Raw genomic sequence first — 20,485 nt, 5'->3', positions numbered from 1 at the left:
CTTCTGCATCACAAGCTTGTTGCCCGGGGTGCGGACCATCTTCATGCGGTTGCCACGAGTGGCATAGTGCATGCGACGGCGGTACTGAACGCGAGGGCAGGACATTGTCCTTGGTGTTCTCTTTTCGCACTGCAGGCGATGACGCCCGTTGTGAAAGGATCAGAGAGAGAAGGAGAGGGGTGGAGGTGAGCGGTACAGCGAGCGGCCAGGGGTGGAATCACCCCGCCAAGACGAGCAAAACGAAGCCATAAAAAGTCAGGCAAGGCAGAGAGGGGGTGAGGGAGGCGGGTAAGAGGAGAGTGGAGAGAGGTGGCAGAGAAGTCGGAAAAGGGGCACGGGTTCATTCCTTGTAAACGCACAAAGGGGGAGTGCAGAGTGCACCGCGGCTGGGGGGATCCAATACCGCCACGATGCAGTCTACATTTAAGAGTTCAGGCCATGTTGCTTGGTCACCGCTCAAAACACTGTGAGCATGGTCACGCTGTGCGTGTTGTGCGTCGCTCTTAAGTGCGCTAGGCTAAGGAAGAGTAGCACGAGTAGTGCATCACTGACCTTGTCTTTCTCACCGCTGTCATCTCCAGCCCGTCCGCTACCGCCGCACAGCACAGGAGCACCACGCCGACAAGAAGTAAAAGGCGTCATGTTCCATTGCATAGCAGGTAACAGTCCGCGGCATCGCGAGGGGAAAAAGCACTGAGGATCGCTCCACCACCACGAACCAAGCCAACGCACAGCGGATGAGCGGAGAGCAAAGAAGGGAGGTGCAGAAGCCAACGGGTTCGAAAAGTCCAGCATAGTGTGCGCTAGGAAGATGCACAAGGACACATGCACCGTGTGTATGTGTCTGGGGGGGGGAGTCGAGTGAGTGTGTGCTCGGCATCGACACATGCGCTCGAGCAAACGCCTTGGTGCGCCGCGCAGTCCTCACGCGCCGCCCCTACGCTTTTCGGCATGACTTGTGCGGACGTCGGAGGTCTGCGAGAGAATCAGCCATGAGGTCCGTCACAGTAACGGTGGATGAGCAGCCGCTGTCGCCCTCTTGCACGGTCACCAGCATCGCCCGCTTCCCCACACTTCGCGCGATGCGCACGGCCCGCACTCGCTCAAGCTCAGCGAGCGGCCCGGTGAACAACAGGCACTCGCCGTGCGTCCCAACATCCTGGTAGCCGATGTAGTTAGCGCCAAACTGGCTGCCGTGGCGGAGCCTGTAGCCGTGGTCTGTGGTGAGAGCGGCGTACACGGCACAGTCCCGTGCGTACCTCTTGCGGAGTACCTCAAACTGCTCCTTTGTGTCCGCAGACGCAAAATGTACGCCGTCGGCCCGCCGCAGCTGGGATTGAAGCAGGCTGACCTCTTCGACACTCAGATGCCACCCAGAGCCGCGCTTTTTGCACTGAGGGTAGTGCGTCGACAAGTACGCGATGGCGGCCGCCGACTCAGCTACTCTGAAGAGTGGACCATTCGTACCCTCAATGACAAGCATGGCCCGCTCATGTGCGTCCGGAGTCTTGTACGCGCGCGTACATTTAGAAGCTAATTCAAGGCCAAGGCAACGAACTCACAGCCTCGACTCAGTGGTGAGCGTCCGCAACTCCTTTGAGAGGGACGGGTGTGCGAAACGCTTCTGTTATCGCCTGAAACAAATCCCGTCCGCAGGGAATGAAAAGGAAAAGAAAATACGAATGAGAGAGCGAGGGGGCGCACGAGAAAGGTGAGCAGAAAAGGGGAAAAAAGAAAATGTACCGACTTTTAGTTCGAAGTGAATGTGCGAACGTAGAACGGCCCCTCTCAGGTGTGTCTGAGAGAGCAGAGAAGACGTCCTTCGACGGCCACGGATGTGCGCAATGCGCAATCAGCCAACACGAACGGGGTGCGGTTTACCACATGGCAGAGAATCACGCAAGCATCGGGATTTGAATGTACATCAAGCACTCGAGCGCTGCGCCCTTGACAAATCTACTGCTGCCGCAAGCCCCTTCCCCACCTAAGCATCCACTCCACCTGTGCGTTGAGCCGCCTCTCCTTCCTTTTTTCGTGATGTGTCACCTCTTCCGTTCTCGTAAGTACGTCGGCGAGTTTCAATGTGAACAGAAGCCATGCAGAATGCACACACAAAACCGCCTCCACCGCCACCTGCGCCCCGCGCACTGACCGTACGTCCATGATTGCCCCCTGTCGTACCGTCTCCATTGCTTCCGCGCCGCATTTGGTCTCCAAGCAGGACGGAAGCAAGGAGAAAAAAAAGAGCAGTAGCAGATACCCGGCTTCGTCATCTGGCCTTTGTACAGCGTGCATGTGTGCGTGGAAGCGAGCAAGAATGGAGAAACTAGAAGCCGGAGAAACACGGGGAAGAGCGCACGCACAGAGAGAAAGAGATACGTACGCACGAACAAGAGATCAGCAGTGCTGCAGGCGCGAGTGAGAGAAGATAGAGAAGATCCAAGGAGAACAGCACTGCCTCTTGGGAAAGACATCGATGAGCACTTACGCACCACCATTGTCCGCCCCCTCCCCCTCCTCGTGAGTGTCCATCTCCCGCTTCTCACCGCTTGCAGACACAAACCATTTCCAGGGTCTATGTCATGATCGGGTTCGTGCGTCCGGTACTCTGTTGCCGGCGCGGGTTCCAGCGTCCCTCGAAGATAGGCCGGTACTTCATCTTGGAGAGGTCGAAGACGACGCCGTCCTTGTTGGTAACGTAGCGCTCCTGATCATACTCGACCGGGTCGCTCTCGGGCAAGCCCGCACGGCGCTCCTCCATCATTCGCTTCCAGCGCTCGTACGTTTCGCGTTCCATGCCGATGATGCGGCCTGTCTTGGGGTCCACGACGATGATCTCCTCGTCGTTGCGCTCGTGCGGGAACTTGGTGATCGGAATCGTGGCCGAGTTCCACGGCATGAGGTCTGGCGCCGGGGCCTCGTCCTTCTCGAAGGTGCCACCGGATATCGCCTTTCTGAGGCGCTTCTCCAGCGGCTCGCCGGTCGGTCTGCCCTTGATTTCGCGCCACGTCGTGTTCTCGATGTAGTCGTGCAGCTCCTCCTTCGGATACCAATGGTAGTAAGACGGGAGCTTCTCCCAGTCCACGGTCTCGCCCGGCTCAAGCATCGGCAGCAGCTTTGTGTGGCTCGTGCCAGGACGCACAAGACGGCCGTCGCTTAGCTGGTGATACTGTGGGCCAATACCGGTGCCCTGGGTTGCCCTGTACTTCTCCGCGACCTTGTTCTGCCGGAAGAGGGACGGCGAAAACTGGCGCATCGGTGAAATGCCGAGCTGGGTATCGGACAAGGAGAACATGTCGTTCTCCACAAAGTCGCCAAAGCACTCCACCCCGTAGCCGTTGGTCGGGATAGGGTTGATGATCGCCAGGGCGGAGCGGCGTGACACGGAGAGCTGAACGCCAAAATGGCCACATGCTTGGGGAGTGGTCAAACAGTGAATCACAGTGCCGCGCTTCTGGAAGGCGATGCGCAGATCCTCGTCGATGAAGTGCAGGTTGCGGCCAGTGCCCAGGAACACCACATCCGGCACTGGGTACATGTGAAGCAGCACCGCGAGAGTCCGCTCATTCACCTCTTCGAAACTGCCCACGTTCCAGTGGTAGTACCCTTTCTCCGTCACGATGCACGACCCGATCACCTCCCTGTCGTTGATGAAGACGCTGTCGGGGGAGTACGCGGTAATGCGCATCGTCGACATGCCGCGCGGAGTCTCGATGCGATTGGCGAACGGGTTCGCGTTGTACTGCGTCGCCATCTTTTCCTCGTTGTAGAAGCGCTCCTGGCCCTCCTTCGTCTGCAGCGAGAGGCCGCTTGCCGACTTGCCAGACTCCCGCTGGCGCTTCAGCCACTGCGCCAGCGCCGTGCTATCCTGCGGACGGTACCCCGGCGTCAGCTTGAAGGGGTCGTAGTTCGGGTCACTAGGGTGCGGGAGACGCCGCTTGCACGTCTCCTGTGCGGCGATGTCAGATCGCTTTGCTTCCGCCACGAACTTGCGGTACTCGGCCTCGTTCTCCACCTGTAGCTGGCGCCGCAGCAGCACCATTTCCTCGTCTATCTCGTAGTCTTTCGGCTCGGGGGTGTGCACGAGCTTGTTCGCCGAGTCGACGTCCATGTAGTGCTCTCGCGAGCCTGCGCCGACGAATGGAAGGCCATTCTTGGTAGTCGGAAGGTGGTCATCCTTGACGCGCTGCTCAAAGATGAGGCGCTGCTGATCGAGCCACTTGCGATCACGCTCCGCCATGTAATCTTCGATCGACTGTCCGGGGCGGATGCCGATGCGCACGCTACCCTCCTGCTGCTGATGTGTCTTCGAGTAAGCCTCTGAGTTCATCGGCAGCTCCGTGAGTGGGTTGTCGCGTGGGTCGGGGACATACTTGTGGATGGCGCGCTCCACAGCACGCTTTGCCCGCATACGCCATCCAATCTTGTGCGTGTCGCGCACACGCACGCTGGCCCGCATCGTGGAGCACCGCCACCTGCACTAAACTGCAGCGGCAGCGAGGAGGGCGCGAAAAGGAGGCAACGGTGCGGGAGGGTTCACACCTCGAGAGGGAAGCAGCAAGCCGAGACGGGAGCGGTGTTAGTGGTGGGAAGGCTCTTAGGGAAGGTCAACGACTAGGAGCACGGGTCCCTCTCCTTTGCATGCTCGCGTTTGCGTACCGGTATGGTTGTCCGCGAATGCGCGGACTTCTACGTCATGGAGGAGACAAACGGCAGAGGCGCAGGTGCGAATGATGTCAGTCAGGTGGCAGGGGAGAGAGAACTAAGACCTGACCCCGTTTTGTAGATAGGATGAGTTATTTAGCCGACTTAGCCTTTGTGGCCGAGTGCATCACCGCGGCATAGAAGCCACATACACAAACACATTCTTATTTTCTTCTTTCTTCGTCTGTTGTCGGCAACGCCACAAAGAGCCCTCCTCTGCCAACCTCCAAGCTGCACATGGTATCACTTTGCCGGCATGTACGCGTGTTTGCGTATGCGTCGTTTTATGTCTGCACGTGCTCTTATTTTGCTGTGCTGTTTTGCCCCTTGTGTTAAACGGCGACTGGAATGCCGCGCATGTCCTCGCACTCGGCTCACGTTGAGGCCACGGAAGAGCAGCGGAGGGGGGAAGAATGGCTGGGGTGCGGCGCGCCCACCAGGCGCGCGCGGGTTGTCGTTTCTCCTAAGTACACCTCTGCACGTCGTGTTTTCTTTTTCTCTCTGTTCCTCCCCTGCTCTGCTATCTCTCACCCACAGGCATCAACTGTGTCGCGCCGAAGGGAAGAAAAGCGTTGGCCAGAACACACCGCCGTGGCGCAGGAGGAGGCGCACTTCCATCTGGCGTCTCCGCCCACACGCGCACGCATACATACTCGCAAAGCGACGCGGACAGCTACAGACACAGGCGAAGTTCGCTGCAGGCAAAAGCGCTCGTGCCACTCAATCAGTCTCCGCCCCGCCCCCACCACTGCCAGCAGCAGCAGCAGCAGCTTCACCTTAGACCGCCACGTACTCCTCCATTGTCGCCACTTGCGCACTCGACATTCGCAGCGTGTCTCGGTAGCGAGACTGCGGCACAATGATCAGGCGTCGCAGAAGCGGCTCCTCTGCGGCCGGGATTAGCATCGCCACCTCCTCGTTCTTCTCATCGACGTACACGATCGTCACCAGGCCAGCGATTGGGGCCAACGGCGCCTCCTCGAGAAGCTCCGCGTGGGAAAGAGCACACACAAGAGCTTGGAACGACGCGTCGGGGTGCACGACACGCATAAGGACGCCGTCAGCGCTGCCAGGCGCCAAGCCCTCGCTCGCCTCCTCCACAAACGTCAGTGATTTAAGCGGCACCACCACTTTAGAGCAACCCAGAGAATAGAACGGGGTGCCGGTGAAGTACTCCCTCAACAACTCACGACTCGACGAGCGCTCACACGGATGGGCGACCGGGTCGGTGAAGAGAAACTCACAATCTGGCAGCACCCGCTGCACATCCTCCTGCAGAAAGGTAGACCACCTCTCCTCGCCGTCCTCGCGGCTGCTGACTATCACCACGTGCGACGGGCGGAGTACCTCGATGAGCTTCTTGTACCAAACACCCTCCTGCAGGTCTGCCAGCGGCGCAGGGGCGTCGACGACGACGTGCGAATGAGTCTCGCTAAGGGACGGCGCATACGGCGACGGCGACTGCTGCTGGGCGGCGACAGCCGCTGCCCCACTTAGCTCCTGAATATAGCCCATGACTGTTTCATGCAGCTGGTCGTAGTAGTGCAGAAGCGAGTTCACGTTGCTCGCAGACGGGCGAACGGCGGCACCGGTGTAGAGGGAAAGCGGCAGAAGCTTCGGGCTTGCCGTCAGCCCCGGCCAAAGGGGTGACTCGGAGACCTGGATGCAAGACACGCACCCTGGGGCGAATAGGCAGTTCGACTCCGCGTTCAAGTCCATCAAGAACACGCTCTTCTTGTCATTGCCGTAGCGCATGAGTAGGTTACACAGAGTATGTGCCGCGAGCGTCTTGCCACTGCGGGGGCGACCAATGACAAGCACCTTTGTGCGCTTCGCCGAGAGAATAGTGCGCCGCGTCATCTGCACCAGCTTTCCCGCCCGTGCCACACCTCGGTGGGTGTCCACTCTGTTGTCACTCGACAGCATACACGCCGCCCCCTCCAGCGTGAAGAGCGTGATCGCTTGTCGATCCGTGTGTAGGTAAAAGGTATAGGGGCGGTTTGTGTCCAGCATCACCCCGGCTACATCCAGCAGACCGGACTGGAGTGTTATTTGAACGGCGCCATCCCCTATGAGGGTGTACTCTTCACCAGCGTTCAGCGTGAGACGCCGCGAGGAACGTTTCTTTGGCGGCATCTGAATTCCAGCTAGCCCCGCACTGTCCTTTCTTGTCGTTGAGCAGAGAGAAATTGGAGGGGATGTGTGTGCCTGTGTGTCTGCGTGTGTGTGTGCGCGTGTGCGTGGAACTGTGTATATGGGCGGCTGCGAGAAAGCGAAGCCGGTGAACCCTGCGGTGGTGCGAGCCAAGGACGCTCGTGAGCCGGCCTGCGTGCAACGACCTGGTTGGCGCTAAAGAAGACCGTGCCGGCCGAGACAGCCGCGATCGAAAACGAAAGAAAGAATGGTTCGTCGCGCATGAAGAAAGCGAACAAGGAGCACGAGCGTAAAGACCGAGGGGGAGAGGCAAAGATTGTGTGTGTGTGTGTGTGTGTGTCACACTAGCGAACTGGAACGCGAAAGATGGAAGAGGGGCTCGCAGCACTCTCCTTTGTTCTCTACGCAAAGAGAAATCAAGCAATGGTGTGCGCCTGACGCAGTCCGTGTGTCTCAGTGCTGTAGGAGAGGCAACACATTATTTGGCTTGCTTTTGTTGTTGTTGAGAGAACCTCGCACACGCACGCGCACGCCTCACCTTATTTGCTATTTCGCCTTCCCTTTTCTTTTCACGGTTGTCTGCCTGCGGGTCTGCCCATGCAAATACGAATCCGTACACAGCAAGAGAGAAGAAAGTCGTGGAGAGACGCAGCCAAAGGGAGGAAAGGTGTCATAAAGCGAGACGGCGCAAAAGGGAGGGAGATGCCACGCGCATCCACGCAGAACGCGCAAGCCTGTGTATGCACGCACGCGTCTTTCTCGGACGATCCCTCTCTCCCACCCCCTTCGTCGGTGGTACAGAAAACGTTCGTAGATATCCGCCCTTGAAAAACAAAAGAACGAGCCAACACTGAGGCAGCGCAAAAAGGCAAGCAAAGGGGGGAGAAAAGAACGCCATTAAGTCCTTTATATATAATGCGCGAAAATCTTGTTCAGCACACGCACGCAAACTGGAGGAAAGCAGTCGGCATAATACACACACAAAAAAAAAGCAGTGCTTGTGAAGCAACGCAAAGAACAAGAAAAATGATCAAACAAACTAGCCAGCCGACAAACGGACCTCATCAGCCAAAAGGAAGGCGGAAAGTGCAAACATCGCTGGAATTGTGGGAGAAACTCTGTGTGTGTGTGTGTGTGTGTGTGCTTCAGCTAAAATGAGCAACACGGAGATCGGTTGGCGTCGACTGTGAGGAGGAGGAAGCCAAAGGAGAGTTAGAGCAAACAAGAGAGAGACCGACAACAGAGAAAACAGCAGCAGGAGGTCAGCTGGCACAGGGGCATCCACGACGTATGCAAGCAGCTATAGTAAAACGCTTGCACATATATAAATTCATCGTTTTGTGTCATGTCAGTGGTCACGTGTTTCACGCGCTGCGGCTCCTGCTGCCGCTGCTGCTGAAAGGAAAAAAAAAACTGCCTTCTTTTCTCTCTCCCCTCGCATCGTCGTCGCCTCTTCTTTTTCGTTGCTTGTTGAGGCCTCCGCATCTGCAGGCCATTGAATTCTTTCTCCTATCTTGTAAAAGTCGTGAACGGCTCCCTCTGAAAAGACACGCAACACGCACGCCCAGTAGACACAGGAGACGATAAACCTTAAGAAAATGAGAAGGGTGTAGTGGAGGACGAGATGAAGGAAGGGAGAGGGGGTGGGGGCAGAAAGTCATAGGTCGATAACGCAAATGGTGGGATGCAAAACTGTCCAAGACAAAAGAAACGCAAAGGAGAACGAAGAAAAAAGGCGGCGGCTTTGCATCCCCCCAGCCTCCACCCCCTCAACGCGCGTATGTGTGGCGGGAGGAGGAGGGGGGACTCCATCCCCCACACAAGCACACGCGCACACGCTGCACTACATGAGAGACAGCGGTGTCTGCTTGCATTATTCTTTTGCTGATCAGAAGCAACGGAATGCAGAGCTTGGGCTAAAAAGGGCGATGTGAGGGGGGTGCCGGAGAACGGGGCAAATCGTGATGGGGTAGTACGGGAGGGAGGGAGAAGACATGGAAACGTCTCCGGTCAACGTTGTATAATGCGGTGGAGGAAGAGGTGAGACATGAAGGTGAGAGTGAGGGAAGAGGGAAGAGGGAAGAGATACTGCAAACCTCTCTTGGGGCTGCTTCTGTGTCCTTTTCGTCGAGCCTCTGTCTCTCACCCGTCTATCAAGCAGCCTGTATGTCTGCCTGCATCGTTCCCGTACCTTTGACTTTCCCTTCCCCCCTTTACATAAGCCTCGCCACACCTCTACCAGCTCCTGCCTTCCCCTCTCCGCAGGGAGAAAGACGGAAGGTGCGGAGGAAAAAAGGCGACGATGCGTTGAGGAGGAGGAGAGTTGAAGCAATGGAAAGGGACGAGGGGTCGCACAAAGACGAGGTAGAAAGAAGTGCCCAAACTACACAGAAGTGAAACGGCGAAAAAAGCGCGCCCACGCACACACACAGAGAGACTTATTTCGTAAACCGCACTCCATAGAGGTACAGCTGTGTTCACGGGCCTCCTTTCCGCATCAAGGCTCATCCAGTGGAAACACAGAAGCAAACAGAGAAGAGAGCAACATTGAACGAAAGAAAAAAAAAGAAATTGAAGTAAAGCAGGGGCACACACGCACACACACGCAAGGAAAAAGGCAAGGAAAAACCTGGAGAACAGGAAACAGCGAAGAAACCAAAGCACACACACGCACACGTGTATGACCGAAGAAAGCAAAAACGTATTCAAAAAAAAAGAGGTTAGCATGCTGAGGTGAGGTGGGGGGAAGGTGCAGGGTGGGGCTTTTCTTTTCTGGCGGAGGGCTAAGTGTAATCTGTAGCTGTGTGCAAATCAGGCATGTGAGTCCGCACAGAGCTAGAGATACGCTGTCCTCGAGCCCCTTTCGCTTTCCTCTGAGTCCGAGTGTGCACCTGCGAGTAGGTGCAGGTGGCAGTGCTCAGTTCATTGGAGGTGGCAAAAACATGAGCGCGCAGACGTGCGCAACCGCTACTTCTTAAAGTTTTTCTCTTTCTTTTGCTTATCTTTGGTTTTCCTTGCTCTTCGTCATAGTTTGGCCCGGGTGATGTTGCACGGGGGTCACATACATCAGTTCTCCTCGTTGTTTTGCATGTCGTCTGTACTCGCACTCGGGTGGTTGGTGAACGACAGCTGGAATGGCTGTTGAGAAGATGCGGTTAGCTGGAAAAAGGAGAGGTAGCAGAAGGGAGGCCGAGAGGCCCACTGACACGCAAACATGACAAGAGCAACCATGAGAAGCAAGACAACAGACGAGAGAAATAGAGAAACGAGAAAAGAAACATCGGAATCGAAAGTCAGAAAAACACAGAAAAAAACAAAAGACACTGTAGTAGATTGGCCCGCTGCGCGTGTTGCGTGGCACTGTCAACGCAAACGGGGTGCCCGGACTACTTGTGAAGTAGGCGCATCGTTTTGCCTTCTTTTTGTTTCGGATGCCGCGAAAAGGGAGGCAGACAAAGAGAAGGAAAAAAGCGACAGGTGGGTGCAATGCGACGTTTCCGAACGTATTGGGATGCCTCGCAGCACTTCTGGTGGGCATTCCTACGTATGCTCTGTACGGTGAACAAGGGCACACAGAAAGGAGGGTAAAAAGAGAAATAAAAGTGAAAAAAAAAAGGCAAGACACATGAGCTGAAGGCTGTGTTCGCGTATCTGTTAGCGTGTATAGGTGCGCGTGTAGTCCCAAAGTACAGCATCACCCCACCCCTCCACCCCAAAAAAGTAGAATGAGGGAGAGTAAGAGAGGCGAGACAGATAAGATGGGGAGGGCAGGGAGGCACAATGACTCTTTTTCTTTTTCTTCGGTGCCCTTTCTGTTGTTGTTTTTGAGCTCATGCAAAAAGCATAGTCGGAGAAGAAGGCGCACATACAAAAAAAAAGGACAAGAATGCACACAAACAAAGAACAGCAAAAATAAATAAAGCAAAAGGGGACTTCACTTAAACACGAAAAAGAGGGATAAAGGGAGGGCGATGATGATGAGGGGGGAAGGGAGGGGAAAGGGAGGGGGAAGGGAAGGGTAGTGGAAAGCAAATTACAAAAGAGCACGCAGTGATGGCTACAAGAGATCCTAATTGCACGCCGTCACGAAGCACACCTACGCACACATAGGCGCGTGATGAGCGCTGGTTTGTCGCACTCCTTGTTGAACCCCTTCGGTTCTGGCGGCAGACCATCTCTCCGTGAAAAATGGGATGCCACAACATTAAAAGAGAGAGACAAAAGCCGAAGCCGAAAACAGAGCTGCCTTGCTGCCTGCAGAAGGCAGCGTGTGAGAGCACGTCAGTAAGTACCGTTCGCCCATATATTTGGGTCGGTGTAGGTGATTCTGCGCATTGCAGTGTAATGTGAAGTGCAATCATCGAAAAAAGGTGGAGGTTTACTTCTGTCGCTGTGAGAAGGTTGGCTTCAGAAAGAGGGGGGACAAAAAGAAAGTGCCGCCCCCGTGAGCAATACTCACGAAGAAAACGAAGCAGAGCACGCACCGCGAAGCATACACGCAGAAGTACAGGAAGATGGTGGAAGAGAAGGACGATGAAGCGGCGAATAGGCGAGTGGGCGGACTTCTAATATCGTTTCGTCTAAATCTTCAGGCGAAACTTTCCATTCCCCGGCCACTCTCTCCTCTCCATCTGCAAGATACCACCTCAACGACTACACATGCATATGGACAGAGCAAGACACGCAGATATGCATTTAGATTCGAAAGAGCACGGGTGAAAAATGAGAAAAGTAGGCGAAGGCGAAACAAAATCACGACAGAGGTAGCACACGTAAAGCAACATATGCACATGAGAGAGACGCAAAGAGAGAAAGAGAGCATTCAAGAAGAGAGTCACTACTACTCTTTCTTTTTCGCGCCTTCTTCACCTTGAACAGCGTCGACAGATACACGTGAAAGCACCACACTTCAAAAAAGAAAAGACTGCAGTCACCTCTCTGATGGATTCCCTTTCTCTTCCTAAAATTTCCTTTTTCCTACTTTGCACGAAACCAAAACGCTTGATTTGTATGCTGCGCCTCGTGTTGTTCTCTTTCTGCTCGGTCTCTGCCATGCGCAATCACTCATTAGCCACTGCGAACTAAGCAACCGAAATGTTAAACAGTACAACGACACAAAGAAATAAAAAAGGACACACTAAAACGAAATAGGCAAAAAAAGGAAAAAGGGAAAAGGAAGAAGTAAGGCACCGTCGTCGGCGTTGGCTCACAACCGAAAAGAGAGAGATGGAGAGAAACCAAATCGAGCCCTGAGAAAAGCAGACGGAGACGCAAGAGGGCGGACAGAAGACATGGCTCGAAAGAAAACAGAAAGGAGACGGAGGAAGGACAAGGCGCTGCTGGAAAGACGGCAGAAAAGGTGAACAAGAAAAAGCGCACACACGAGACAGCATCGATGCGTCATTGTCAAACGGCTTGGTAAAAGCACAGCACACAGACAAAAAAAAAGAGTCTCATGCGTTCTGTCCGGGTGCTTCTTCTTCCCTTTTCCCCTCACCATTTCGTTTTTCCCCGTTTTATTCACTCCGAAATTTTTCTTCCGATTTCTTTTTGTCTTTCTTTTCTTGGGGTTGAGGGAGGGGAGGAGAGTGCGAGCTTCCGCTGCCGTTGTTTGCCGCACAGAGTACAGCCAGACAACATGGATCCACACATATTTCTCCAAAGGCACACAAAAGTGGAGCATGCATGCAGAGCGACACCCTGAGCAAACATGTAAGCGCATCGCCACAGCGAGAGAGACGCCTTCAGACGGAGAAAGGGGAAGAGGAAAAGAGAGAGGGCGAAGAGATCGGCGACACCAAAAAAGGCTCTAGAAAAGAGTAGGAGCCAAGACAGAGGTGTAAAGATGCCCGGTGCTCTTCCTGTTTCCTTTGGCGTAGGTTCTGCCGATAATCCCCTCCTCTTTCCTCCCATATTTGCTTATGCTATCTGGTTGTGGCTAATTGGCGTGCGTGTATATTATTCTTATCTTGCCTGCATCTCTCTTGCATTTTTGTTCGCGTCCTTTTTTTTGCTTCTTTGGGGGAGGGGGTCTCCTGCGCAGCCGATTCCCTCACTCCCTTTTGCCCCTTCCCCCCCCCTTGTGCAATCACACACCCATTCAGCCACACCTTCACTAGTACGTGGATACTTCTTTGGTTGTTTGCGCTCTCTGGCCCGTCCTCAATTGGAAACCCTCCCCGACATCCACGACTTGCAGAAAGGGGGAGAAACCAAAACAAAAAAAAAACGCGGCGTTGTTTCAACTTTTTTTTCGGCTGTTGCGCTTGCAAATGTCCTCTGTTTTTCCGCTTCGCGTGTACCGCACCACTGAACAATCACCGCATGATGATGCGCTCCATGGATAGAAAATATATATACATATATGCTAAATAGGTACACAAATGTGTGGCGGTAGGGCAAGGGGAAAACAAGGCAGCATCACGTGAGGGAGGATACTTCGCTAGCCCATGCCAAAGAAAGTGCATCGATAAAAGAAGTATAGAGAAATTGGTTTGCCATAGCTACAATCAGGCATACACCAATACGGCGTGCACCAACACAGGAAGAAGAGAGAAGGCAGGAGCAAGCCAACAAAACAAAAACACGGGCATAATCGCATTCTCTCTCCACTGAAGTGACACACATTCTGAGAAGGGGTGGCGAAGTTGAAAGAAGGGAAAGCATTGTGGGCGTGGGGCGGGAAGAAAAAAAAAGAGTGGAGCTAGGGAGGGGGAGGGGGTTGGGGGCAGTAAAGCAGTCAACATACAGAGAAAGAGTGAAAAGAAGGAGAGAGAGATGGGGGAGCTAGACGGGCAGTGAAAGGTAAAGAGAGAGAGAGGGCAAAGAAACCAGAAAAAAAAAGTGACAGAGAACAGGAACGGCAGCGTGAGACGAAGAAAGCGCGAGAGGACAAGAGCCAAAAGGAGCGAAACAAAAAAGCAAGAGATACAAACATACAGAACAGAGAGAGACGGCGAACCACCGCCACCGCTCAATAAAGAAAAAGGCCCCGCATGGCAGCGGAGCACACACACACACACACAAACACGCACACATTTAGTAGGCTTACAAAAGAAACAAACGTGAAGCGAGGAGAGTCGCAGAACAGAGCGCGTGGTTGCTGGCCACGAATGAAACGCAAAACGAGAAAGGAGAGGGGGGAAGTAAAGTGAAACAACCTCGAAAGAACCGCGCAAAACAACAAATCAGACGCCGAAAAAAAAAACGTGAGAACGAAGAGAAAAAGAAACTTCTCTGTAATACATGCACCCGCACACACAGAAAAAGAAAGGAGAGAAAGAGAGAAAGGAATAGTGTTTATTGTTTATCACTTCGCGTGTGTGTGTGTGTGTGTGCGGGTGGTGTTGCTATCAATGACGGTTCAGCTTGGAGCTACTCAAGTGTGCACGTGTGTGCCTGTGCCTCGGCAAACAGACGTAAATCTGAGAATGTGCGTGTATGCGTGTGGTGGAGAAGGGGGGGGTTGTGACCTCAGTCTGACCTCCACACAGTCAGCCCCGCACAAGTACGTGATTGAACGCCTCTATTTTGCCTCTGTGTGGATTTACCTACCCAACGTACAGGGGTCGAAGTGACATGCGCCGAGGACACCTGCACCACTATGAGATAAAGAAAATCCGTCATTTCCTTTGCTTGGCCGCTGGTTCCTTCTGATAGCGTTTTCGGCTTCCTCCTTGCGTCCTTTTTTCGCACGAGAGGAAAGAGCTGATACAAAACACAAACAAAACTCCCAAACAACGCCTTTTTTGTTTTCTTCTGTGCCGTCTCCCTACATGGCATGGGAATAACTCGGCGGCTCCGGCAGACCTGCTGAGAACTTGGATATCTTTGCCACAACCGAAGTGCAGCCTTCCGTGGAGCACCGCAGCTGCAGCAGCATCTCCTCCGCAACGTACTCCACGTCACCCTCGGCGATGGCCTTCTCGACAGCGCGCGCCCACTCCGGTATGTTCTCATGCTGGCTGATGCCGCCCAGTAGCGCAAAAATGTCCTTGTGCTGCAGCGACATTTCAAGAGCCTGCACAGAAGCATCGCCGATGCCTTGGAAGACGAGGTGGTTGTGACGAAACACGAGGGCAGCACTCATGCCTTGAAAGCGCATCCGCCCGTACTGGAAGAGTTCCCGGCCCTTTGTCATGCAACTGCGCAGCACGACCGCAGCGTTCGAATCCACTGTCTGGCATGCCATGGCGTTGTCGAGGCACACAAAGCATGGGTCCGCAGCAGTGGACTTGACGGCACGATCGGCGAGGTAAAGGTGACCTGGAGTGTGCTTCGAAGTCAGGTCGATACGGAAAAGGTGCGGCTTCCGCTGCACGCTAGCAGAGCGCAATGCAAGGCAGAGGCGGAGCATCGATGGAGAGAGAAAGTAAAAGCGGGTTTGCCAGTCATCAAACGTGTCCCCTGCGCGACGCACTCCCTTCCTGCCTTGCACTCTTCTCTCCTACTGCCTTTGAGTGAAGAGGTTGGAGTGTGCGTATATGTGCGCACTTGTGTATATAGCGGTGATCGGCAAAAAAAAAACGGCGTGCAAGCGCGATTCGGTCAAGCCGGAGGAAAGAAATGAGACGCAAAGAGTGCTAGAAAGCCGAGTGGAGAGAGCAGTGGCGGAACCTTCAAGAGAAAGACGAGAGCAGGCAAGAAATGAAAAAAAATCAGGGGTAATGACGTAACGGAATGTGTGGTTGTGCCCACCGCATCGTACGAGAGTGGTGCGATTCAGATTAGTACGTTTTTTTTTGCTGTTGGTTGGTTTTCCTTTGAGGTTGGTAGCAGGGGTGTGTGGTGAGGCGGGCGTGGGTGGGTCGGGAAGGGCCTATGATGGCAGCCGCACTGAAGTGCGATGCGGTCAAGACGAAGAGGAGAGGAAGCCTGCGTGTGCTTGTCTGCGTCAGAAAGCGTATGACGCCGTGTGAACTGGAAACCACAAAATAAAGAGTGACGTAAAACGAAAAGGCGAAATGAGAGATGACGGAAGGTAAAAGGCCGGGCCCTCTCCCCTCTGAAGCCGGTGATATCAAGGGCTGTTTTCCAAGAAAAAGAAAAGATGGAAAGGGAGGGCAAGTGGAGACAGAGGGCGGAGAAACAAAGAACAAAAGGAAAAAGTAGGGTACGCTGCGGATACGTGACGGCATACGTTGAGGCAGGTAAGAGAAAGAGGGTTTCAGCGAGTGAGGAAGAAGCGGTGGCAGGTTGTGGCATGAGTGAGCGCGGGGTGAAGGAAGAAAGATACTCAAAATGGAGGCACAAGAGACAAAAGGGAAGGGATAGAGTGCGTTGAGTAAGAAGGTCTCTGCGACACACTCACACAAACCCAACCAGTGTACCATGATAACAGGCATCTAACCTCCTTCCGCAAAAGTGGCTCCTCTGCACGAGAAGCCCACATGTAAACGAGAAAGAGGCGACACTGTTTTGCCAAAAACAGTTGTGCTTCTGTGGAAGGGGAGGTAGACTGGCAGAGGCGCTTCGCCGTTGTTCTTCAACGGCGGTCGGGGAAAGGCGCAGCTGCGATTCTGCTTCTGTTCATTGTGTCTTAGATTCCCTGGGCCTCTGGCAGGTAGCGGGGATTAGACAACACTGAAATGGGGGAGCAATGAGGAGTGGCCACCTCCCGTGAAGGTGGTGCGTCTCCTTGCAATGGGCAAACCCCACGAAAACGAGAGAGAACTGACGAGCGGAAGCAGCCATCAAGGAGGAATTTTGGAGTGGGATTGGAGGCGTGTATGCTGTCAGAATGCTGTCTGGCTCCGCTGCGACAGCTTCCGCATGTCGTCCCCGATTTGCTTGATGATGTGCACATCCTCCTCTGTCAACGCAATGGCGCGCTGCTCTCCTGCAAGCATGCTCCGGCTGCACTCTAGTAAGTGTGCTGCGCAGATGTGCTGAACAGCAGGGCTGATCTTGGGCACCAGCTGCCCCAGAGCCAGCACCGTGTCACCAATCTGAAAAAGCGGATTGCGGTGGCCGTCCAGCAAGCTCATGAAGGTATCAAAAATGGTGGGCAGCGGCACGCCGACCTTCTCCAGCTCGTCAACGGCCAGGGCTGGGGATTGGCCATCAAAGGCAAGAAACTCAACAAACGGGAAGAGGGGCAATGGGGCCTGAAAGGTGCCAAGGTACTCCCGCAGAACACGCTGCACCGCCTGTGGCGCAGACAGCCCCACAGCCTTGAGGAACGTCAGCACACCGGTCAGCGCATTGGCAATCAGCAGCTCGGGAGAGTCTGAGTGGATCTTCAGCAAGTCGAGCTGGATGCTGCACCCGCCCAGCACTTTGTAGCGTCCAGCCAGTTCGAAGAGAGAGTTCTCATTGACGTAGTGCTCCCGCAGCGCCCGCAGATCCGCCTCCACGGTGCCGCGCGCGAAAACGAGATCCTTGCCGACGGCCAGGTGCTCAGCGATCAGGCTGGCCAGCTGCTGCTGCAGCAGCAACAGGAACTGAATCAGTCGATTGTCGTCCGACGGCACGGCAGTGATGGCGTGCTCGATAGCGAGAAGCCGTCCGTCGAGGGGTACAGACAGGTTGCTGCGCGCCAGCTCGGCAAAACGCAGCGCCGCCTGCTGCGCGTTTCCGTTCGCCTGCTGCTTCACCGACGAAAAAAAACGCCCTGTTAAGGTGTGCGCCGGGTCGACGCAGAGTCCCATGTCCACGACAACCTTCGCGAACGTCAAAATCCGATGGTCAGCGAGGGTGTGGCACTCCATCCAATCGAGCAGGACCGAGCTCAGCTCGCTGTCGCACGCCGCGTCGCCAAGAATGGTCACCAGTGTGTTGTAGAGATCGCCGGTTGAAGAAATGGCTTCGACCATCGACAGCATGTCGGATGAGACGCTGTGATCGTGCGGGTAGCGGTACACCAGGAGGCGAATGCGAGGCTGCGAGGTAGGAAAGCTTGACTCGAGGAGGTCCGTCGTGTATGAGAGAAGATCATACTGCACAATGTCGAGGATGTGCCGTCTTGTGTATGCCATGACAGGCTCGAACGCCCTGTCCAACACCAGTGACAGGAGGGTTGCGGCGAGGCGGCAGCGCTGCGGCAGTACGTGCTCCTTCTGCAGGAGCTTGTCCGTGATGTCCTTGTCGTGCTTTGCCAGTAGATCCATGCACAGCGACACTTGCACTGCTACCGGGTCGCTCTTCCATAGTAGGTCCTCCAGTCGGCCAGGAAATCGATAGGTGGTGCCGGTCTGCAGGACCAAGTCGTAAAGCCACGCGATCGTTGTCGCGTGCTTCACAGATGACAGCAGCAGCTGCAGAACCTCTGCCTGGGCGTCCACAGCGCTGATGTCCGTCAGCTTGCCGTCTGCGCGCACCAAAACGTCATCGTCCCACTCCAGTCTCTGCCGCGTAGGGCAGTCCAGCCAGCCGCCACGGTTCAGCACCTCGGCAAGAATGGCACAACTCTTCTCCAACCGAGACCTCGACTGCGCCAGCTCCTCCGTCAGTCGCCAGTAGTGAAACGACAAGCACAAACGCGACAGCTCACTCAAGCCCCGCATTGCATGATGGATGATGCCACGAGCGCCATCTGACAGGCGCACTCCGCACACTGTCGCCGCCCACGGGTGGAGAAGGGGTTCGAGGGACTGTGACAGGTACGAGATCGGGAGGCCGCTTAGTACCGCGTCAAGGAGAAGGACCACCTGCGCCTGCGGCTCGAGCTTGCTGAGTGCATCAATGCCACTCGTTACGGAGGCCGCGAATTGTCGCTGCAGGAGTTGACCACGGGGCATGCGGCCCAGACGCACAATCGTCGAGTCCCCACAGTACACGACAAAGGTGAGAAAGCTGTCGCCATCGCGCACGCTCTTCTCGACACCGACGCCGCAGATAGGCTTGCCTAAGAAGTGCTGTGTGACAACGTGCGTCGTGGAACTGTCAGGGGCTTCGCAAAACGGCTCGCAGCGGGTCACGAGAAGCAGAGAAGAGGTGAGCTGATCCGCCAAAAGCAGCGACGAACCGCACGCGCATGCCAGTGAGACCACCGTGTTTGTCACCCCACTAGGGAGACCGCGCAGCTCACCCACGGAGAGCGACCACGAGTTTCCGCGCTTGCCTGCCGTGGTGCACAAATGCACCGGCACACGGCCGCCGCTGCTGGTGATGAGGACAGCCACCTGCGCCTCTCCATACTCATCCTGCAACGGGGGCACAATCGCTACAACCGCCTCCCGGGGAAGCGCGGCGGAGCACTCGAGCTGCAAATGAGTTACGTCGCTGTACATCCACAGCGACACATTCCGGCTGGAGAGCATTAGGAGATACCCCCTGTGCCGGTCGAAGAGGCTGTGCACGTACCTCTTCGGGGACAGGTAGTCGCAAGCTGCCTGGACCCAGCCGTGTCGGCTGGGCAGCACCTTCGCATGCAGCTCAGGGTGCAGAGAGTGAGCGTTGTCGAGCGTGATTGCCAACCCCTCCACGCTGCAGTTCTCACAGCACAAGCCGTAGAAGTTCTTTCCTACGTGGTGAATGCAGGCGACGGCAGACGCGGTAGGGCAAAAGACGCTCTGGAGGGTATCAGCTTTCCGGATGTCAGAGTCCCGAACAAGGGCCACGTGAACGCCAGATGCAACGGCTGCAAGCACTAGCGTGCACGTCTTGGATACCCTCTCCACGTAGGCGTCGTTCAGAGTGTCGCAAAAGGGGGGGAAGACGATGTACCGGCCTTTGCTATTCACCAGAACCAGTCGCCGACTGCACAGAAGCGCATGATACTCGTTTACGTAAACAGCGCGACGGCATGTTTCGCCTAGAGACGTGAGCAACGACGGCTTCCACAGGGCGAGGTGGTCCATGTTGAAGTATCGGTTCGCCAGCATCGGGCGTACTTCCTCTACTGCTGGTCCATTGGCGCTGCGCCGACATTCTTTGGGATCGTAGCGCAGGAAAGCTTCCTGCAGCGACGTGGAGAGGCTCGGCGAGCACCCTTGTGTTGATCCGGATTGCCCCGCCACCATTGTGCAACAGAGAGGGATCTATGGTATGACCGTGCTAATGAGGTCAGGTGTGTGGTGCAAGCTGTAAGAAGTGGAGGGAGGGGGAGGGGTAGTCTGCAGCACGGAAAAGAATCAAGGGGCTGCATAGGGCCCACCAGAGAGAAAAAGACACGAAAGCGAGGGAAGGGAAAAGGGGAGAGAACACCGAGTCCGTTGGGAGGCGGTAGTGGCGTACATCAGAGGCGACAAACCATCTAATCGGATTCTGTGTGTCGTGAAAAACAGAAAGGCTCGTGAGAGAGTCGATTCGACAGCACCCGTGAAGCTCGCTGCTGCCGCTCCGTAGGTGAGAGAGATAAAGTGAAGGGGCGGCACCATGGCATTCAAAACAGAGCGTGTTCTCTATGGAGGGGACGTCTCCTACCGCCATTTTCCAGAGAGAAGGGGAACCACTTAGGCAAAAAGTGTGTGCCCAGGAGCGTTAGATTTTCTTTCAGAGACATTTGCGAGGCTGCATAGCAGTACGCTTTTTTTTCTGTTTGTTGGCGTCGTTGCCGATTCAAAAGTCGCTGCAGGTGGGTGTTCCTGTGCGCAGATGTGTGTGCATCAGGCTACTTGGAAACCAATCGCAGCAGACCCCTCCGGCAGCGAAAAAGAAAAGGAGGAGGGAGAGCAGTACAACAAAC

The 20,485-nt window shown here is 55.1% G+C and overlaps 5 protein-coding genes across 5 annotated transcripts; all 5 read right to left on the bottom strand.

Annotated features, from left to right (window-relative positions):
• Nucleotides 1–937: 937 nt before the first annotated feature.
• Nucleotides 938–1,483, bottom strand: LDBPK_363920 (hypothetical protein, conserved; the record flags this gene model as incomplete). Its single annotated transcript, XM_003865458.1, has 1 exon — nt 938–1,483. The coding sequence occupies one exon, from the start codon at nt 1,481–1,483 to the stop codon at nt 938–940; it is 546 nt and encodes a 181-aa protein (XP_003865506.1).
• Nucleotides 1,484–2,575: 1,092 nt separating this feature from the next.
• LDBPK_363910 (hypothetical protein, conserved) lies at nt 2,576–4,459 on the bottom strand (the record flags this gene model as incomplete). The annotated part of the gene is made up of 1 exon (XM_003865457.1): nt 2,576–4,459. The coding sequence occupies one exon, from the start codon at nt 4,457–4,459 to the stop codon at nt 2,576–2,578; it is 1,884 nt and encodes a 627-aa protein (XP_003865505.1).
• A 1,022-nt stretch (nt 4,460–5,481) lies between these two features.
• On the bottom strand, nt 5,482–6,840 carry LDBPK_363900 (hypothetical protein, conserved; the record flags this gene model as incomplete). Its single annotated transcript, XM_003865456.1, has 1 exon — nt 5,482–6,840. One exon carries the CDS (start codon nt 6,838–6,840, stop codon nt 5,482–5,484), a length of 1,359 nt encoding a protein of 452 aa, XP_003865504.1.
• A 7,789-nt stretch (nt 6,841–14,629) lies between these two features.
• On the bottom strand, nt 14,630–15,214 carry LDBPK_363890 (hypothetical protein, conserved; the record flags this gene model as incomplete). Its single annotated transcript, XM_003865455.1, has 1 exon — nt 14,630–15,214. One exon carries the CDS (start codon nt 15,212–15,214, stop codon nt 14,630–14,632), a length of 585 nt encoding a protein of 194 aa, XP_003865503.1.
• Nucleotides 15,215–16,592: 1,378 nt separating this feature from the next.
• On the bottom strand, nt 16,593–19,820 carry LDBPK_363880 (hypothetical protein, conserved; the record flags this gene model as incomplete). Its single annotated transcript, XM_003865454.1, has 1 exon — nt 16,593–19,820. The coding sequence occupies one exon, from the start codon at nt 19,818–19,820 to the stop codon at nt 16,593–16,595; it is 3,228 nt and encodes a 1,075-aa protein (XP_003865502.1).
• Between the last annotated feature and the right edge of the window lie 665 nt (nt 19,821–20,485).

Source organism: Leishmania donovani, chromosome 36 (assembly GCF_000227135.1).
Source record: "Leishmania donovani BPK282A1 complete genome, chromosome 36".
NCBI lineage: Eukaryota > Euglenozoa > Kinetoplastea > Trypanosomatida > Trypanosomatidae > Leishmania > Leishmania donovani.
The sequence above is the reverse complement of the archived record's forward strand: the minus strand, read 5'-3'. Positions and strand labels throughout refer to the sequence as shown.